The sequence below is a fragment of the Myiozetetes cayanensis genome, unplaced genomic scaffold (genome assembly GCF_022539395.1).
Source record: "Myiozetetes cayanensis isolate MyiCay16 unplaced genomic scaffold, myiCay2020 scf17, whole genome shotgun sequence".
Lineage (NCBI taxonomy): Eukaryota > Metazoa > Chordata > Aves > Passeriformes > Tyrannidae > Myiozetetes > Myiozetetes cayanensis.
Window position 1 is genome coordinate 6,470,741 of NW_026087378.1, and position 18,405 is coordinate 6,489,145.

The window sequence follows — 18,405 nt, forward strand, 5'->3', positions numbered from 1 at the left end:
AGTGCAGGGATTTTCAGGTTCTTGCAGACTAAATTCCATTTGTTTGATAAATATCCCAGTATATTACATATATACAAAGTATATGCATACATATGATTTACAGTACAAAAACTTCACCTGCAACCACTTAGAGGCTGTTTGGGTTTAAATAGAGCACCTCTAAACTAGGGATTCAATGTCATCCTTTCTGTTTAGTTCTGTAACTTTGAATGAAGGTGAGAGTAATCACCATCACTCTGTTCCCAGCTATATCATTATCTGGCTGTATATCATTATCAGACTGTATATCATTATCAGACTATAAAGAGCTTGTTTTCCTGTTTGATAAGGAGGGGTGAGCAGTAATACATGATTTCACTGTTTGCATCTTTCTGTCTGGGGATTAGTACAAAACTGTGGAGTAAGAGCCAAATCCACAGAAGCAGTTTTATTGCAGGCACTCTCTGGGATGAGACCGCTCACATTTTCTGCCATTTTTTCCCCCACTTTGTTTTCTAGGAGTACGTAGCCTACAGCCACACTGGCCGCATTATCCCAGCCATCTGGTTTCGTTACGATTTGAGCCCCATCACAGTGAAATACACAGAGAGGCGACAGCCTTTGTACAGGTTTATCACATCGGTGAGTTACTCTAAACCTCTAATTCTCCCTTCTCCTGCCTGCCTTTCATTTATCTTCTGAGCCTCTCTTGCCCAGAAGAATTGAGTTTCTGCTCCAGAGCACTGTGACATGATTGAGATAAAGCAGCACATCATTGTGGTTGTACTGCAGTGTAAGTGAGGTGACTGGTAAGTCCAGTGCTCTGACAACTTGATTGAATAGCTAGGCACAAAAAGAAGGAAAATGACACTATTCTAGAGGTGCAAGGCTCTGTCCAAGCAGGATGGGCTTTATTGCAGCATGTCAGAAACTTGGAAGTAAAGCTAACATGGTGTGCAGTAAAGCTGCAGTAAACTGCTTGCTGATGATGAGATTGAACATGCAGAGTCATAGAATGGTTGGGTTGAAAGGGTCCTTAAATCTCATCTTGTCCCACCCCCTGCCATGAGCAGAGACACCTTCCCCTAGACCAGGCTGCTCCAAGCCCTGTCCAACCTGGCCTTGAACACTTCCAGGGATGGGGCAGCCACAGCTTCTCTGGGCAACCTGTGCTGGACAAACTCATCCTCCTCTTACCTAGAGAGGTTTGCTCTGTGAAAGTTCATGTGAGGGAAACAGAACTGTTTGATGACACAGAGCTGTCTGCCCTTGCTATCTGCTGGTTATTTGGATGGCTTTTACAGTAAACAGACAAAACAAGCAACAGAGATATTACCACCAGCCACATCTCTCCTCTCCTACAAGACACTGAATGCAGGACAGTTGTTGGCTTAATATGGGAATTCCAGTTCCAGGCATTTGCTTCAGGGTATAAGTGGAGAAGAGCTGCATTATCAAATTCCAGAGGTGTTTTCCTGACGAGTTACATTCTGATCTGCCCAGATAGCATCCTACAGTACTGATCTCAGCATCTGTGACAAAGCTGTGCTGTCCAAACTGCTGGTTAGGAAAAGAGCTATTTAAAGATCCTCCAGAACTTTAAAAATGAGTCCTCAGGGATTTGGCTTAAAATTCAAGCTGCAGTGTGCTGTGCCAGTGAGGCATGGTGGAGTGTGAAGGAGTTGATAAATTGGCTGGAATGAAGACCTCAAATTTTGATTTTTAAACTGTTTAGGTATTTTAATTAGAAGTAGCATAAACAGTGTAGCTGTGTTGCACTTCAAGATTTTGATTTAACAACTTCTGATAAACAGCAAGTTCCTTTCACTTAATTTCAGACATGCTTGTGATCTCTAGAATACACAAATCACAAGAGAAAGGGACTTGAAGCAAAATCTAGATGTCGTGGTTGAAGACTTTCTCTTCTTATCATGTCTGATTTCAAAACATAATCCTAAAAAGGGACAAACATCAGCATTTCATGACTAGGCATCTCCTACTGCTTCCATATCCTTCCCTGACAATATGCTCTCAGAGCTTTCCTGTGCATCTTGTTGGGAGTGAGGGTGTGGAGGTGTTTTTAATGGGAAACAGGATTTGGAAATGATTAATAGGTGGGATTATTGTCATGTCCATTGATTCACTGCTGATATTCCATTGTGTGCATATAAATAGCATCTTTGTTGAATTTGATACCATGCTTCCAAATTTACATAAGGGGTCCACAGGAGAGGGTTTCCTCCCTGTTTGCCACGGTGACCTTTTGGATTTGTGTCTCGTTTGGATTTGTATCTCATAGCCTCAAAAACTGAAACACTTGTTTCCTACTGAGAATCCAAAAATAGAACAACAGATTCACTTCTATTTCCAAAAAGGTTTAATGGTTGATTAGTTTTCATCAAATAAGGAATTATGATAAAATATGAATTTCAGTTACTCCTCTCTTCCTCCCCAAACTAACAGTCCTCTCCACATGCCACATTCCTCACTGGTCTAAGTTTGCATTTTGCATCACTGGCCCCAGCTTGAATTTTACCCTGTCCTGTCTTTAAGGTTAGCCAGGTGCTTTCTGACTGCTGAACTGCTTAAGAAGAGTTTTACAGTTGATTTTTGGCTACTTTTTTTGGTCTTTTAAATGGTCATAGTTTCAAGCAGCTCACTTGGGGCCTTTCCAGTTGAACGTCCTTGCTGTGGAGGCTGTGGATGACGCTGGTGCTGCAGTGGCTGCTGCAGTGACCAGACCCTCGTCAGACGTGGCTGATGCAAAAGCAGATCCTTGTTCCAGGTGCTGTCTCCTGGCTCTCAGGCTGGCCCATCTGGCCCCGGTACAGGTGACCTGCTCTTGCTCTCCTTTAGGCCGGGATTGTTGTACAGGAGGGCAGCCTTGGCTGTGCATGTGCCACATTTACGGCTTTACAGTGTCCAGGGTGGCACTGAGAAGGTTGGAAGGGGGAGCAAAGGATCAAAACACCTCTGTCCTCAGTTTCCTTGCCCTGTTTTGATGACATGATCTGTTCCATTGTGCTTTAGATTCTTCCTGTATCTCCAGCATGGCCTTTTGCATCACAGTTTCCCTGGAGACCAGTTAGTGATGATCAGCACTGGGCTGAGGGCCAGACACAGCCTGGGCTGGGGCATGTGGAGTCATTCCCAAATCCGGCTGGCCATGGAAATCATCAGCTTGTTCTGAGCAGCAGCTGTTCAATTTAAAAACCGCAAGAGAGGCTCTGGGATAGGGGCTCCTTGATTGTTTACTTGGGCAAGGACGTGGCTTTCAGTACATTGAAATTTGTCCCAGGGATGGGGGATGATCCTGTGGGCTTGAAAGAGACTTTAGGGAGGAAACGGTGTCAGAGGGAAGGACACACTGTTGAGAAATGATCCCCATGTGAGAGATCAGATGAGACAGGGGTGTTGGCTGTTCAGCAGACAGCCAAAGGCATCTCCTCCTGCTGCTGAGAAGGTTATCTTTGATATGATGATCTTTGATACTAATGAGTTTGCCCTCCAAAACTTCAGCACTGCTAAGAGCAGCATTATAGCACTGTAGCAGCACTCCCAGATCTTCTCTGTTCCCACTCTCATGCCTGCTCTTTAGATTTTTTTGTGGTATGAAAAGTTATCCTAATTTTCTGTACAATGTGAGAGGTGCAGGACAAAAGTCTTTGGTTTAGCATAAAATTTACTTTATATGTTGTACTCCAGAAAGTAACCAAGTAAGATTTTATGTTACTTGTGGGTCAGTGCTGCCTCTGTCACTGTTCTGTGAGTTTTCCAGGGATCCTGGTTTTAACCACAGAAAGTTGGCATAGTGTTAAAACACAGTTGTTTTTGCCTGTTAAACTGCACTGCTTAAAATCAAGGCATCTCCCCATAAAGAGAAGCCATTCAAGCCCTCATGGCTGAGGTTATGGAGCAAGGGGGAAAGTTTCACTGCTGAAAATTTATGAGTTCCTGTAAGTGGCCAAACTGAAAGAAGGTTTTATCATGAGGTCAGTCTAGGGGCTGGGAGGGGAGAGCAGGCAGAAAAGCAGCCAAAGTTCTGCTGAAACATTCAAAATCCAAAGAAATTTTTTTTTCCTGGTATGAGAGGGCTCATCTGGTCTCTCTCTAGGTGTGAGAAAATTAAACTGAAAATAATGGGGTGGGGGAGCTGGAATGGAATGGTTGCAGGCAGAATCATTTCAGCCATGGGAGCTGTTAGTGGCAGGTATCAGATTCAGCCCTGTGGTGTTTTTAAAAACAAGACAGTGTTATTCTGCAAGATGTGCTGCAGGTCAGCCAGAAATCTTTGTGTGGGATTCTGCAGCTTGCCATACTAGGAATTACCTAAGGGTCCTACTGGTCCCCTCTGTCCTTAAAAGTAATTTTCACACTTTAGGACATCCCAGAGATGCACAGTCATGTATCTGACATTTGCCTGTTGCTTCGCTTGCAACCTTGCCTCCTCCTACATATCCACTCATGTTTTCCTTTAGACCTCAGCCTGCATCCCGGCTGCTCTCCTGTAATAACCTTCTGTTCCAGACCCCCCTGCATTCCCCATGTTTCATGAGCTCTCACAGCTGGAATTATTCCACTTTTTGTTTCTTTTCCTTCATCCTTTAATGGTTGGGCCTGACTCAAACTGTGACCTCATGGAGCCAAACGCAGATCATTCCTGGCATAAAACCCCATTAAATATAAATAAATGCTTGCCTTCCATATGTATTAGAACTGTGATGGTAAAGGAACATTGTGGTGCAGCTTCTGTGCTGACCTAGAGCCCAGTGCTGCTGCTGCCTTTCTTTTGTCACAAGCCCTCAAGGCTGTGTGTGTTGGGGTCAGGCCCCAGGCGATGCCAGGTGTGTGTGACTCACACTCAGCACTACAGAGCTGTGCAGATGAATTTTTCTTTTTCCTATTCTCCACCCCCTTGAACTGCTGTACTGAAATCAGATTTTCCTACCATATGATGCAAAATCTTCGTGTTGGACGGGTTTTGTGTTTATGGTGTGACATCTCCTGTCAGCTGAGCTGTTCTGGACTGAAATAACCCAACTCTGTGGTGGTCATTTTCCTTGAAAAGTCACCCTGTGTCATGCTCTGGGGGATAGCAAGGAGGGGTGCACAGAGGGAGGAGTTGGACTTGTCCCCTAAAAATACCAACTTAGCCTCAGGCTGGTGCTCTGGTTTTAGAAGCCCCGTTCTGCTGGAATGCCAAGTGTCCTGCTAAAGCCATATTTCCTGCAGCTCCTCGTTTCACTGACCTCACCAAATGCTCATATCTCAGTTATAAATACTCATGGAAATGAGCTTTAGTTATTGCTGCCTTCACTCAGTGTTAATGAATTGTTTGTTCCTTTGCCACTGTGAATCCCTGCTGAGCTGCTGCTGCTCTTATGTTACTTTTTTGGTCTGTTATTTTGCCCATGGGGGTCAGTGCTGTGTGGGAGAAGAGACGTGACAAGGAACATGTAGTGTGGCACCGGTTGCCTTCTGTGCCAGTTGTGTTGCATTTCTGTAATATACATATTTATCACAGAATCCCAGAATCAGGCTAGAAAAGATCTCCGAGATCATCAAGTCCAACCTGTGACCGATCCCCACCGTGTCACCCAGACCAGAGCACTGAGTGCCACGTCCAGTCGTTCCTTGGACACCTCCAGGGATGGGGACTCCACCACCTCCCTGGGCAGCCCCTTCAATGCCTGACAACCCTTTCAGTGAAGAAATTCTTCCTGATCTCCAACGTGAACCTCTCCTAGCACAGCTTGAGGCCCTTTCCTCTCTATTCTGTTCCTTGGAAGCAGAGCCCGACCCCCACCTGGCTCCCCTCTCCTGTCAGGGAGTTGCAGAGAGTGAGAAGGTCCCCTCTGAGCCTCCTTTTCTCCAGGTTGAGCTCCCCCCTAGCTCCCTCAGCTGCTCCTCACAGGACTGACTCTCCAGACCCCTTCCCCAGCTCACTTGTCCTTCCCTGGGCACTCTCCAGCCCCTCAATGTCTTTTTTGTCGTGAGAGGCCCAGGACCAGACACAGCTCTTGAGGTGCCTCAGCAGTGCCCAGCACAGAGGGACAATCCCTGCCCTGCTCCTGTTGGCCACATTTATTTTTGATACAAAAACATATGGTTTGTGCTCAATACTGAGTTAGTACAAACCACCTGCTACTGAGGAGGCAGCAGTCAAATACCACAGGATGGGAAAAAACTCCCAGGGTGCCACCCCAGCCCGGCCACTGCACCGGGCAGTGTTCACATGGAAAGTGTGATACACCATAACGTAACCTAATAATGTTAACAGCCAAGTTCTAATTACACAGGACTTGGCATTTCTTAACTCCCACATTTTTTTACTTCATAACTGTGATGCTCTTTTAATTCGGTCTTGTACAGTGTGTAGGATTAGGTGGTTCTGAGAATAACAACATTGGGTTGTGGGAAGGGCACAAGATACGGAGCTTATCTCCTGACAAGGGCCTGCCTAGGAAAAAAAGGGGATTTTTCCATGAACTGGAAGCCAAGAGAGAGACATGAATCCCAAAGCAGTGAGCCAGTGTAGCAGGGTATCAGGGAAGTATTTTGTACTGTTGGTCTTTTCCGACCTAAATGATTCTGGGATTCTTTTTCCACAGAGACTCTGAGACTGCTGTTGTCATGGTATTGAACCCTTCAAATGTATTTTCCTTCAGTTTCTCAGGGAGGCAAGTTTGGCATTGTCCCCATTTCACAGATAAGGGAATTGAAGCAATGTTTTGCAAAGTCTGTCACTGGTGCCCGCTGATTTTTGATCCTTGAAGCCATTGTACCTTTGATTTGATGTGTCAGAATATTTCTGTGTTTTTCTAGCACTTAAGAAGTGAAGTGGGCTCTTATGCTAATCAGGAGGTTTAATTTTTTCCCTAACTCTATTCTTGAAAAATGATTATTTGTTTTTACTGGTGTTTAAATAATTCAACCCAAGACACCTTGTGTGGAAAACTTCGGCCCACAAAGAGTTAAATTGGCTTCTGTGAGCAGCCTTTGTCATGGAAAGTGTTAGACAGGCTGAGCTGTGGGTGTCCCTGGGAGCTGGGTTTCTCTGTTAGTCACTGCCCTTCACGTGCTATTTAAGTGTCTTTTGCCTGTTTGCAAATACTGAATCTTGTGAAATAGGGAAAAGACTACAAGGCAGTGGTATTTATAGTAAAAAACAGTAGTAGGAAGATATGAACAACACAGAGCTTCTAGAAAGCTGAGTTAGGTGGAGTTTAGCCTGAAAAGGAACAGAATTCGTGCTGTAGGAGCTGGGATTTAGGAATGGCTCAGGCTGTGATGAGTTCAGGATAGCACTAATTTATTCCACTGTAGGGAATGGTTTTTCTGAATGATTTTTCATGTAGTTCCATTTCCAGTACTGTTACCCAGTTCTTCCTGTGCTTCCAGAAAATACCCCAGCAGTATAATCCTTCCCCCGGTTTAAGCAGCGTAGAAGTTTCCCTCATCACTGACAAACGTGTTTCCTCTGTAATTTCAGATATGTGCCATCATTGGAGGAACATTTACTGTAGCTGGGATCCTCGACTCCTGCATTTTCACAGCATCAGAGGCCTGGAAGAAGATCCAGCTGGGAAAAATGCAGTAGCAGTGAAACTCTACCCTCGTCTCCAAGGACAGGAGGAAAGATAGTGAAATCTACCACTACCTGTTTTTGTCTTTATTTTCTATTTGATTGAATCAGTATGTTTTTCTCTAATCAGGCTGTTCAGTGAAGATGTCTTCAACAAATCAAAGAAATCTCCATGCATTTCAGAGCTCTGAGAGGGAAAAATCAGTGGAATCAGGGTGTGGATTTCGATTCCCTCCCCCCAGAAAGAGAGGTTGAAATGCCATATATGAAATACACCGTCAGCTCTAAATAAGGACAACAGTGTGTTCTCTGGGAGGTTCCTATGGCAGTGTACAAACTAGGTAGTAGATTGCAAAGAGTTGAACTGTCTTGTGGCACTTTTTGGAGTTCTATTGGATTTGCATGATTAGACAATCGACTTTTGTATAGGGCAAAATTATACATTAGGAAGAAATTCCACCCATGGTGCCAAAAAGGTGATGTATCTGTTGGTGAGGAATGGAAAGTGTTAGTCCCCATGGCAAACTTAAGAGACAGAGGGCAGAAATAACATCAAGAAATGTTTTGTGCTTTTATTGAAAGCTCAGTTGTTCAGATACAACCTTTTAATGAAGTGAACAAATGAGAAGAGGAAGCCTTCTCCCAGCTAGCTTTTCCTGGGTAACCTGTGATTCCAGCAGTGGAGGGCATTTCTTTTACTCTGGATTTAAGAGTGATTTCATTTCTCCCCAGAAACTGAATATCCAGTCTTGTGTTTACAGGTGGCATGAAGTAAAAACCAAACTGAGCAACACAGTTTTATGTGGCCTTTGCTTTGAAAGGGAATTGTTGTCTTTACAGCATAAGCTTTTATTTTTTTGTTATGTTTTAAACACAGACCACCCAACAGTCTGGATTCTGCACTTCTGCTTTATTATTATTGTTGTTGTTTTGTTGAAAAGAGGTAGTATATTCTCTGTGCCCAGAAAAATGGTGCAGCCTTCTGGGTGGATGAGCACAGCTTCCTTTCTTGCTTTATGTGTGTATATTCAATACACCTGTCAAACACAGGAAATCTGACTTTCCAGGATTTAAGGTGCCTCCCTTTTCCTTACAAGCTCAATCAGGAATCTTTTTCTGAGCCCTGGGCTGACACTGTTCTCCCACAGGTACAGCAGTAGCAGGGCAGCATTCCCACAGGCTGGCCCCTGCTTGGAGTTTTATTGCTTGAAATGGTACCTGAGCTTCCCTGTCCATTCCTTCAAGCCTTGTCCTCTGGGGTCTCCAAAACAATGGAGGCCTGAGGGGAAAATACTGCCAGGTGTGACTTGCATGTCATGGTGGACATGAGTTCACTAAAATGAGACCAAATGCCCACCAGTGCTTTTTCCATGACCCCATCCATGTTCCGTCAGTAGTAACAGTCTCCGCATGCTTTGTGAGTGTCTGAGCTGAGGACACACAAATTTTAAGTGTTCCAGGATGGATAAAAATCATAAAATAAAAATCCTTAACTCAGTGCTGTAAATTCTAAGATGGTTGCAGGGTTTCTCTTTGATAATATCTAATGCCCCCCTTTTCCTGGAGGCAGACATTATGCTGTAATGATATGAATCCTTGAATATTCAGTGTTATTGTTAAGAGTCAGAGGCATTTCAAAACAATTTGAATACGTGTCTGTTGAAATTGTCTCATTGCTGTGGAAGTAGGGAAGGTGTAGCCAGTTTTATCCACGCACCAAAAAGAAGCAGCCAATCCTCTGCCCGGTAGTGACTTGGGACAAACGACGGCATTGGAATTTTTCCCTGTTCTTATTCTGGACTGATTGCTATGATTTTAGTTGTAAATTGGATTGTGTAACTTCCTGTATCTGTTCATGTATGGATAGATTTTATACATTTTTTTTTCCATTTACAAAAATCAACTTGAAAATGAGATGCTTGTCTTCATTTGGGGTGTGTGTCCGTGTGCCTGCGAGTGGTACCCACCGGATGGCCGGGATTTTCCATGGCAATTGCCTGAGGGATTCCCTCTAATCCGCTGTGACCACTTGAAGCTTACAGCAAAAATGTGCTAGTTTTTCCTTTTGGATTTGGTGAGTCTTTGCTCACAGCTTGTGAACCCAGTGGATTACAAAGACGGGATTTCTAGTATCTGAGTCATGCATCCTTCTGCTGAGCTGGGCCAGGGGAGATCTTTGCAGTGCAGTGGATTGTACCATTCATTCTCTCAAGTTTCTCCCCTGGTACAATTTCTTAGACACAAACAAGTCAAGCTGGTTGCAGATTCCTTGTGTCCCCTGGTGTGTTACTTCTGTCTTTCCTCCCATTCTCTGTCTCTACTAAACTGCCTTCTGTGCAGTCCAGGCCAGTTCTCTAATCCAAACCACTGAAATTATTTGGTTTTTTTTTTTTTTATTTAATAACATACATGTGCCTGCTTTCTCTGCCAAAATATCCCCTGCAGTAACCTCATAAATCACTTTTTTTCTTGCTAGATGTGAAAACCAAATTGTATTCAAGTTCTGGCAGAACTTGGCTGAAGAAACTGTCTGTACCTTGGTTCTCTAAACCAGGTCTAAGCCTTTGAGTGCTGCCAAGTCAAGGCCACTTTCTGGGGCTATTGGAAGTTGTGAAGAGCTTGTCCTTCAGATGTGGGTCACAAAATGGTACTGCATCATGTGTTTACAGAAGAATCTACTCCTCATCTCTCCAAATGTGAAAGTGAGGCAGTTTTACTGCCCCTGCCTACACATCTCACTAGATTTCACTTTTATTTTCAACTTTCTAGAGACAAAATGAGCTTAGTTAGTTATGCTTTTAAACATCATGGCAAACAAACCCAATTTCAGGTCATGGTGGAAGGAAACCATTGATCATAGGTGCTTATCCCTGTTCCTGACTTTGCTCTTTCAAGTCAGTGTTTTTAAAGAAATATTTGGATTTCCATGAAAGACATCCCTGTGGGAGGTAAAATATTTGGAACTTCCAATTTAAATTAATTTAATTTCATTTAAATTCCCTCTAACTCTAGACTGCATCCCACGGTGAAAACTTGAGGCATAGGATCGTTTGCAATGGTGGAGATAAGACTTTTAGCTCAATGGAAAGAGTGCTTAGGTGTGTTCTAGGCAGTACTGGACTGCTGAAGATGATTTTTTTAAGGAAATGAAACGTAAACAGGGTACGAAAAATTGGAAGAGATGCACTTGTGAATGTTCAGTCTGGTTTCTCAAATTCTTGCATTCAGCTGCTGTGCTGTAAAAAGTGAAATCCACAGTTTTGATGGCCAGTCATCAATTCCTGAACATTTCTCATTTAAAGTTGTTCTTTGTTTATGTGACACACAGAGTGTTGGGGCTGTCAATGGCTGTGATGAGTCTCTGCTTCAGAATAGTCCTTTGAAGCTGCAGATTGAGGATTTCAGTGAGTTGTTTCCCCTTGGAAGGCGGGGAAAGGGGGCAGGGGAGGACTCAGCCCTGCAGTGTGTTGCAGTGATGTTCAAAGCACAAGCCTTTTGCATTTCTACAGTGGAGACTATTGAGGAGTTCTGGCATTTGTTTTTTTTTTTTTTGATTTGCAACCTTATGTTAATAAAATATTAGCCTTTTTAGTTCTGTGATTAAAAATAAAACTCTTACGTGTTTTGATTGGCTTCTCGTTGCACTACTGTTGCAAAATCAATCTAAAGGGCCTTTTTTCTTTTGTTTTTAATTATGATTTCAGTGAACTGAGTGTTATCACACGGTGAAATCACTGTAAGCCAGGTCACTGTGGTGAAAGTTATCACAAGACTCTTTTGTAACAGACCCTGAGTCATGTCTGGACATTCAGTGCTTGGTTTTGTACTGGACTAAGTGTCCTAACCTCCCTTTCCTGATGAAAGGTGAGTGGACTGTGCTTGGGACTTGCTGGGTTTGGCTTTAGTCATTGTGCCCCTTGGTATATGAAATAACCAGATTTTTGTTTCCCCCCCTCCTTTAATGTCTATTTAGCCTTGCTTCATAAGTATTTAGAAATAAGTGTCTGAGGCAATTTTTAAAGATTAAGTAGTAAAGGGTAACATCACAGTGAATTTGGGCTCGAGATATCCGCACCATCTTAAGGAACCAATTCCCTTTGTGTTCTGGTGTTGCTGACTCATGTTGGTGTCAGCTGTACATCATCTTTGTGAAGGAAGAGATCCTGCCTGCTTCCAGTGATTGGAACACAGACTTCCAGAAGTGGTGGGATGGTGCTGAAGGTTCCTTACTCTATAAACGATGAGTAAAGGCTCTGGGGAAGGTGTTTGTCCAAACCTCAGCCTGCTGCAACTCAACAGTCCCGAACTTTTCCAGCCTCTGTTTATAAGTCCAAGCCCAACCAAGCGTCTGTGCTGCATCTCCTCCAATTGATTGGTTCATTTCTACCAATTTTCTTCGAGAATAAATAATCTGTGTCCTAAAAATATGTACTAGGGCCACATCTATCTGAAAGGCAAGTGGTTTGTGCAGGTAAGGTGTTTTATGGAGGCAGGGATGAGGGGACAGGTGACACAGGCACAGGATCAAGGGCTGGGCAGAAGCCCCAGGGAGCTGGTGTCCCTTTGGGCTGGGGTCACTGATGGAGCTGGGCTGGGCTGGAGAGGAGGCACCAGGAGATGTTCCTGTGTTCATCCACGCCCAGGGAGGGGCTGGACACGGAGAGAAGGAACTGCTGCCGAATAGCCCTGATGGACAGGAGGGGATACACAGGTGGGTACCAGAGATGATGCTCAGGTGGGCGTGGGGGGATCCCTGTGTGGGCACTGTGAGGTGATGCCCAGGTGGGTTCCAAGGCATGATGTCTAGGTTGATAGCAGGTGGGTATGGGGGATGATGGCCGGGTCTGTCCTGGGTCTGTCCCGGCTCCGTCCCGGCTCCGTCCCGCTCTGTCCCCGCCCGTGTGGCCTCCCGACCGCCAGGGGGCGCTGGCGGCTCCGCCCGGCGCGCGGGGTCTCGCGGTGCCTTTCCCGGAAGCGGAAGCGCCGCTGGCTCCTCTTCCGGTTGGGCGGCGCGGCGGCGGCAGCGGGTGAGGGGCCGGGCGGGACCGTCCGGGATAATCCGGGATCATCGGGGGCCATCCGGCGCCATCCCCGGCCGGGACTGCGCGCGGCGTCCTACTCAGTCCCCTCGGGGGAGCGGGAGGGAGCGGGAAGGGGTCCCGTTCGCCGGGGCGCGCCCGGAGCTGTGGTGCGGGTTTCCCGGGGAGAATTCCGCCTTCGGGGAGAGCTCGGGCTCCAGGAAGGGCTCGGACTCCTTCGGTTTGTGCCTTGGTTGTGGATTATTAAGTTGATACAGCCCAGCTCGCACGGGAGGTGCCGGTGTGTGCACTGGGAAGTTGTGGAGCTGAGCAAAAGCATCCTTTGATCGAATTTATCCCTTAATTTAATTTAGCCTTTGCCAGCTCGATAAGCGGAGCTCTGACAGGCAGTCTTGCGGTGCAGTTGTTAAAGTTTAGGCAAGGCCAGAAGCGCCTTGGATTTGCCGGTGTGTTACCTGCGCGCTCTGCCGAGGTGCTCTGCTGGAGATGCCGGAGCAGGGCGAGTTCCCTCCGCGAGCCCCAAATATCCACCGGGTTAATAAGTGAGGGGGGTGTGACTGCGGGGCAGGATCCGGGTGTCCCGAGTGCTGCGAATGAGAAGGTTTGGATTAGAAGGGTCCGATGTGCACGTGTATGGTAACAGGGTCGGTGTGAGTCAGGGAAGAGGCTTAAACATTTGGAGTCGAGGCTGTGAGGGTCCATTAACCCGTGAGCGGGTTAAAAATAGCCGAAAGTGCTGTTTTGTGCCCTGCCCGTGGGTGGGCGGTGGAGCGCAGTGTGTGTGATCTACGAGCATCTCCCGAGCTGCTGTTCCCCTCCGTGCAGGCAAAATGAAGTTCAACCCGTTCGTGACCTCGGACCGCAGCAAGAACCGCAAGCGGCACTTCAACGCCCCCTCCCACATCCGCAGGAAAATCATGTCCTCGCCCCTGTCCAAGGAGCTGCGGCAGAAGTACAACGTGCGCTCCATGCCCATCCGCAAGGACGACGAGGTCCAGGTACCGCACTGCCCTGGGCTGCTCTGTCACACGGGAAGCTCTGCCTGGGTTTAGTTTTCAGGAGGAATTTCTTCACAGAAAGGGCTGTCAGGCATTGGAATGGGCTGCCCAGGGAGGTGGTGCAGTCCCCATCCCTGGAGGTGTTCAAGGAATGACTGGACGTGGCACTCAGTGCTCTGGGCTGGGTGACAAGGTGGGGATGGGTTACAGCTTGGACTCTGATCTCAGAGGTCTTTCCCAACCTAAATGATTCTGGGGTCCTGTCTCCATGTGTAGCCTGTGTGAAAGGGAAGGACAAGACAAATTCACATCAGTGCTGCAGCTTTGCCCTGGGTATTGCAGAAATACTCCAAGATCATCTAGTCATGACTTGAGCTTTAGTCAAGCACGTTTTGTTTCTCAAATTCACATCAGTGACAAAGATGATACAAGGAACACAAGTGTGCTGGCAGTTTTGCTGCACTTCACTTATGTGCACTTATTGTTGTGCTGGATTAAAAGTTTTCAGCAATAAAGCACATTTATAGACTATTTGCTGCTTGTGATATATAAAAGATTGGTTTGGAAATGAATCTAATTTAAGTAGGTTTTTCTATATAAAATACAATGACAGGTGAAAAAATTAAGATAACTGTTCAAGTTGAAGCCTTGTGGCTGAAAAGTTACAGAGCTTCATTAGGGTTTACTGCAGGAGAGTGAGGGCGAAGCACAGTTCTGATCCACTGTATTTTAGTGATGCAGGAATTGTCAAGTCACTGATGTCAAGTCACTTTGTGGCGGATGTGGGAAAAGAACTGAGGTAGGATTTCAGTCCATGCAGTGCTGGTGTCCCGTAGTGGTTTATAAGGTGTGGTGGTTGTTCAAAGGGGTGTTTTTGGAGCGTGGGTCAGTGTGTTCTCTGTGCCGGCCTTCAGGTTGTGCGGGGACACTACAAAGGGCAGCAGATCGGGAAGGTGGTGCAGGTGTACAGGAAGAAGTACGTGATCTACATCGAGCGTGTGCAGCGCGAGAAGGCCAACGGCACCACCGTCCACGTGGGGATCCACCCCAGCAAGGTACGGTGGCACCTGGGGTCTGACACCAGTGGGCAGGGCTGAGGGCACACACGGACACTGGCACGAGTAGAACTTGTGACCAAGAGCTGGTGCTGCGCTTGGGTCAGCGCAACTCCCAGGATGAATCCAGGCTGGGGATGCACAGATGGAGAGCAGCCCTGGGAGAAGGACTTGGGGGGGCTGGTTGGGGGAAGGCTGGACATGACCCATCCCAGAAACCTCCCCTGTGCATGTCTGGGCTGATCCCTCAGCGTGGGCAGCAGGTGAGGGGGGGATTCTGCCCCACTCAGGTGAGACCCCACCTGCAGAGCTGCCTCCAGCTCTGGAGGCCCAGCACTGGAAGGACATGGAGCTGTTGGACCAGTTCCAGAGGAGATACAAATATGATTAGAGGGATGGAGCAGCTCTGCTGTGAGGAAAGGCTGAGAGAACTGGGATTGTTCAGCCTGGAGAAGAGAGGCTTTGGGGTGATCTAATTGTGGCCTTCCAGGACCTGAAGGGAGCCAACAAGAAGGATGGAGAGAGACTATTTATAAGGGCCTGGAGTAACAGGCCAAGGGGGAATGGCTTCAAGCTGACAAGGGTAAGGTTAGATTAAGTATTAGGAAAAAATTCTCCCCTGTGAGGGTGGTGAGGCCCTGGCACAGGTTGCCCAGAGAAGCTGTGGCTGCCCCATTCCCTGGAAGTGTCCAAGGCCAGGTTGGATGGGGCTTGGAACAACCTGGTCTAGTGGAAAATGTCCCTGCCCATGGCAGGGGTGTGGAACAAGATGATCTTTAAGGTCCTTTCCAACCCAGATCATCCTGTGATTCTATATATAATGGAGATGCTGCAGCATTGGGTGGGTATTAAACCCAAATAAAAAATAAATGTTACAGTGTCATGAGTAGAGAATTGAGTCTAAACCAGTAACTTCTCTTTGTTTCTGGGGTTAGAAAGCCACTAGAGACTTTGGAGTCCTGCTGAAACACTTTGAAGGGCTTGATGTTTTTAAACCACAAAACATATCATTTAGAATGATCCTTCATGTTTGCTATGTGTTATTTGCACTGGTTGAGGAGGTGTTAGAAATGTTTAAATAGATGCTCAGAATCAGGATTTGTTGTTGTGGGCTATTGTCAACTAAATTCTTCTGAACTTGGTTTTAGCCTGAAGTGTGGAGAGTCATTAAAACTGTTTGGATCATAACAGGAAACATTTCAAACTAAACAGAACCACTCGCCAAAACCTGGTTTGAAGCAGATGAATTTAGTCTGCTTCAGCCTTGCCATGTGGGCACACATACGGAAGTGTAGGTGGAAAAAATCCAGTTGTAACAGGTTTTGTGCTGTAAATGGTTGGTGTGTTCAGCAGAGGGAGAGCAGAATTATTGCAAAACAACATCACGATTTGTGTGCAGCAACAACATCTGATGGACAAGGTGACATTGTGGTGGAGCCTGTGCACATACTTGTTGTGTGGTGAATAGCAGTAAAAGAAATTGAATTTTCTACTGGTTCTTTATTTCTGGGAAAGTTTTCATTAATTGGGAACCAGACCTTGATAAAGATTTGCACAAAGCTTCTGGTTATTAATGCAAAAGGAGCAGAGGAATGTTTTATTGCAGACTTGCAGTGGGCTGTATGAACAGTTTGTACCCCTACTGGGTAGAGAGGTGGGAATTACAAATAAGAGAGACCTAAATACACAAGGAATTGAGGAGGAGTGTGAAGTCCTGCTGCAGCTCTTACGGGATTTCTAGGATTTGATTGTCAGGTGTATTTTTTAAGTACTGCTTTCAGTTATACCAACACATTTATTTCTTGACTCTGTGATCCAAGAAAAACACTGAAGGCTGCTTTTGGGCTGGAAATCAGAGCCTCGGTTCGCTGGTGCTTTCTTTGCAATCCCATCGAGGGAATTGGAAGTGGCAGTGAAGGGTCTGCAGAATTACCCTTTATATGTCAATCGTATTTGATAATCACAGCTGTGCCATAGCAGGCTTTCTCTAAAGTGTCTTTATAGTCACTGTGGTGCTTTGACTTGCCTTTGTGGTGGGATCAGCTCTCCTGTGTTTCAGGTGGATGTGGTATCCCTCATGTTTGAGCAGAATAATGGAAAGTATATGTCCTTCAATTCGGCTGCTTTTCACTTTGTGCAGTGTTTTGGCTGTGCATTTGAAAGAACTATCCATGTACTCTGATTCCTGGGTGTGCCTGGGAAAATTGTGGAACAGAGTCAGTTCAGTACCTCGGTTTTACTGAAACCAAATGAGATAATCCATTGGAATAACACTTGTGTGCTGGGGCCAAGCTGCAGTAACCACTGGTCCCTTGGGTTGCTGTCCATAACTCTGCAGGGACACTGAATTCCTTGTCCTCTCTCCAGGTGGTGATCACCAGGCTAAAGCTGGACAAGGATCGCAAGAAGATCTTGGAGCGTAAAGCGAAGTCCCGCCAGGTTGGGAAGGAGAAGGGCAAGTACAAAGAAGAAACAATCGAAAAGATGCAAGAATAGATGGTTCCTGTTTGACACCATTAAAGAACTGCTAAAACTCAACGTATTGTGTGTCTTCTCATTTAGAAAGTCTTGGTTTGGTGTGTCCTGCTCAGCCTTTAAATATTCCTTTTTATTTTGACTATGTAAGAAATACTCCCATTAAATTAAAAAGCTTTTTATATCTTCTTTTTCCCCATAAAGGAATGTTTCAGCCAAGCATAGAAAGACCAGTGCAATCCTGAAAACACAAATTTAACAGTCCTCATAGTTCTGTCTCTTCCACAGGTCTTTAACAGTTCCTTAGATGTGTTCATGTTTTTAAATTAACATTTTAATTCTGTGCACTGTATATATTTAGTATTTTATTGGGCATTTGAAGTAAACTATTGCTGGCCATGCATTTGTAATCCTCTTAAATTATTTTTCAACTGTCTTATGAATTTGACAGTAAAACATGACATTTTAGAGGTTTATCGAGGACGTTGTGGCCAAACAGGCACTGAATTTGCTGTGTGATCTCTTCAGGCCTTACATAATTGGTAGAGCTTGACAGGGCTTTTATCCCCAGTGCTTGTGAGGTAGAGCTGACTGGTTTGAGAAGGGTAGGGTTGAAGCAGTCTCAGTGCTGTTCTGGTGCTATTTTGGATGAACTCCCGTGAGAGGAAGTTCTTTTTAGCACTATACGTACATACTGAGAGTGGCTGCAATGTGTTCAAAACAACACTGAACTTAAGAGAACTTACTGCCTCAGTGAGTGTCCCTCTGACTGCTGAGACAGAGGGAAAGAAATTCATCTGCCTGCACAACACCAGGATCTGAAAAATGGGATGCTGTGAATCGAGACAAGTTGCATTTGCACTGGGGAAGTCTTTCATGAGCCTGAAGGCAAAGCTTTTGTTTGGTGGGCTGTGAATGGCCTTCTCATGCAGGCTCATGTTTGTCCCTCTGGTTCGTGCTGCTTAATATGAGATACCTCTGCCTTGAGTCGGTGCTTGAGGAAGCCCTTAGGGCTCATTCACCACCGGGAGCTCTCCTGGTGCGGATCTGCCCTGTGGGACCTTGTCCCACGTCCCCCAGTTTCCTGAGGAGCTCAGAACCAGCCCTTGGAGCTCTGTCCCCCTTACCCGACAACCTGTTTTTCCCGGGGTCCGATTATGAACAAACGAATGGAGACGTCGCAGCATCGGGTGGGCAATAAACAGGGAAAAGATACGGTGCGATGAGTAGAGCAGTGGGTCGAAGCCGGTAACTCCTCGGTGCTCCTGGGGCTG

At 45.9% G+C, this 18,405-nt stretch overlaps 2 protein-coding genes and 1 long non-coding RNA gene across 7 annotated transcripts in view; 2 read left to right on the plus strand and 1 right to left on the minus strand.

Annotated features, from left to right (window-relative positions):
- ERGIC1 (endoplasmic reticulum-golgi intermediate compartment 1) overlaps positions 1–11,197 on the plus strand; it is a 60,638-nt gene extending 49,441 nt beyond the window's left edge. The window contains exons 9-10 of the mRNA XM_050312512.1: positions 499–621; positions 7,472–11,197. Coding sequence (XP_050168469.1) covers positions 499–621; positions 7,472–7,579 — 231 coding nt within the window. The 3' untranslated portion in view covers positions 7,580–11,197. The remainder of the gene's footprint in view (positions 1–498; positions 622–7,471) is intronic.
- Positions 1–18,405, minus strand: part of LOC126638554 (uncharacterized) — a 1,011,613-nt gene that overhangs the window by 536,699 nt on the left and 456,509 nt on the right. The gene's annotated exons all lie outside the window — the stretch shown is intronic.
- Positions 12,546–17,194, plus strand: RPL26L1 (ribosomal protein L26 like 1). Of its 2 annotated transcripts, none has more exons than XM_050312519.1 (4): positions 12,546–12,591; positions 13,429–13,601; positions 14,516–14,656; positions 17,024–17,194. In XM_050312519.1, exons 2-4 carry the CDS (start codon positions 13,434–13,436, stop codon positions 17,150–17,152), a joined length of 438 nt encoding a protein of 145 aa, XP_050168476.1. In that variant the 5' UTR covers positions 12,546–12,591; positions 13,429–13,433; the 3' UTR covers positions 17,153–17,194. The 2 variants fall into 2 exon arrangements, with proteins under 2 accessions (XP_050168476.1, XP_050168477.1); XM_050312520.1 differs by lacking the exon at positions 12,546–12,591 and adding an exon at positions 12,809–12,823.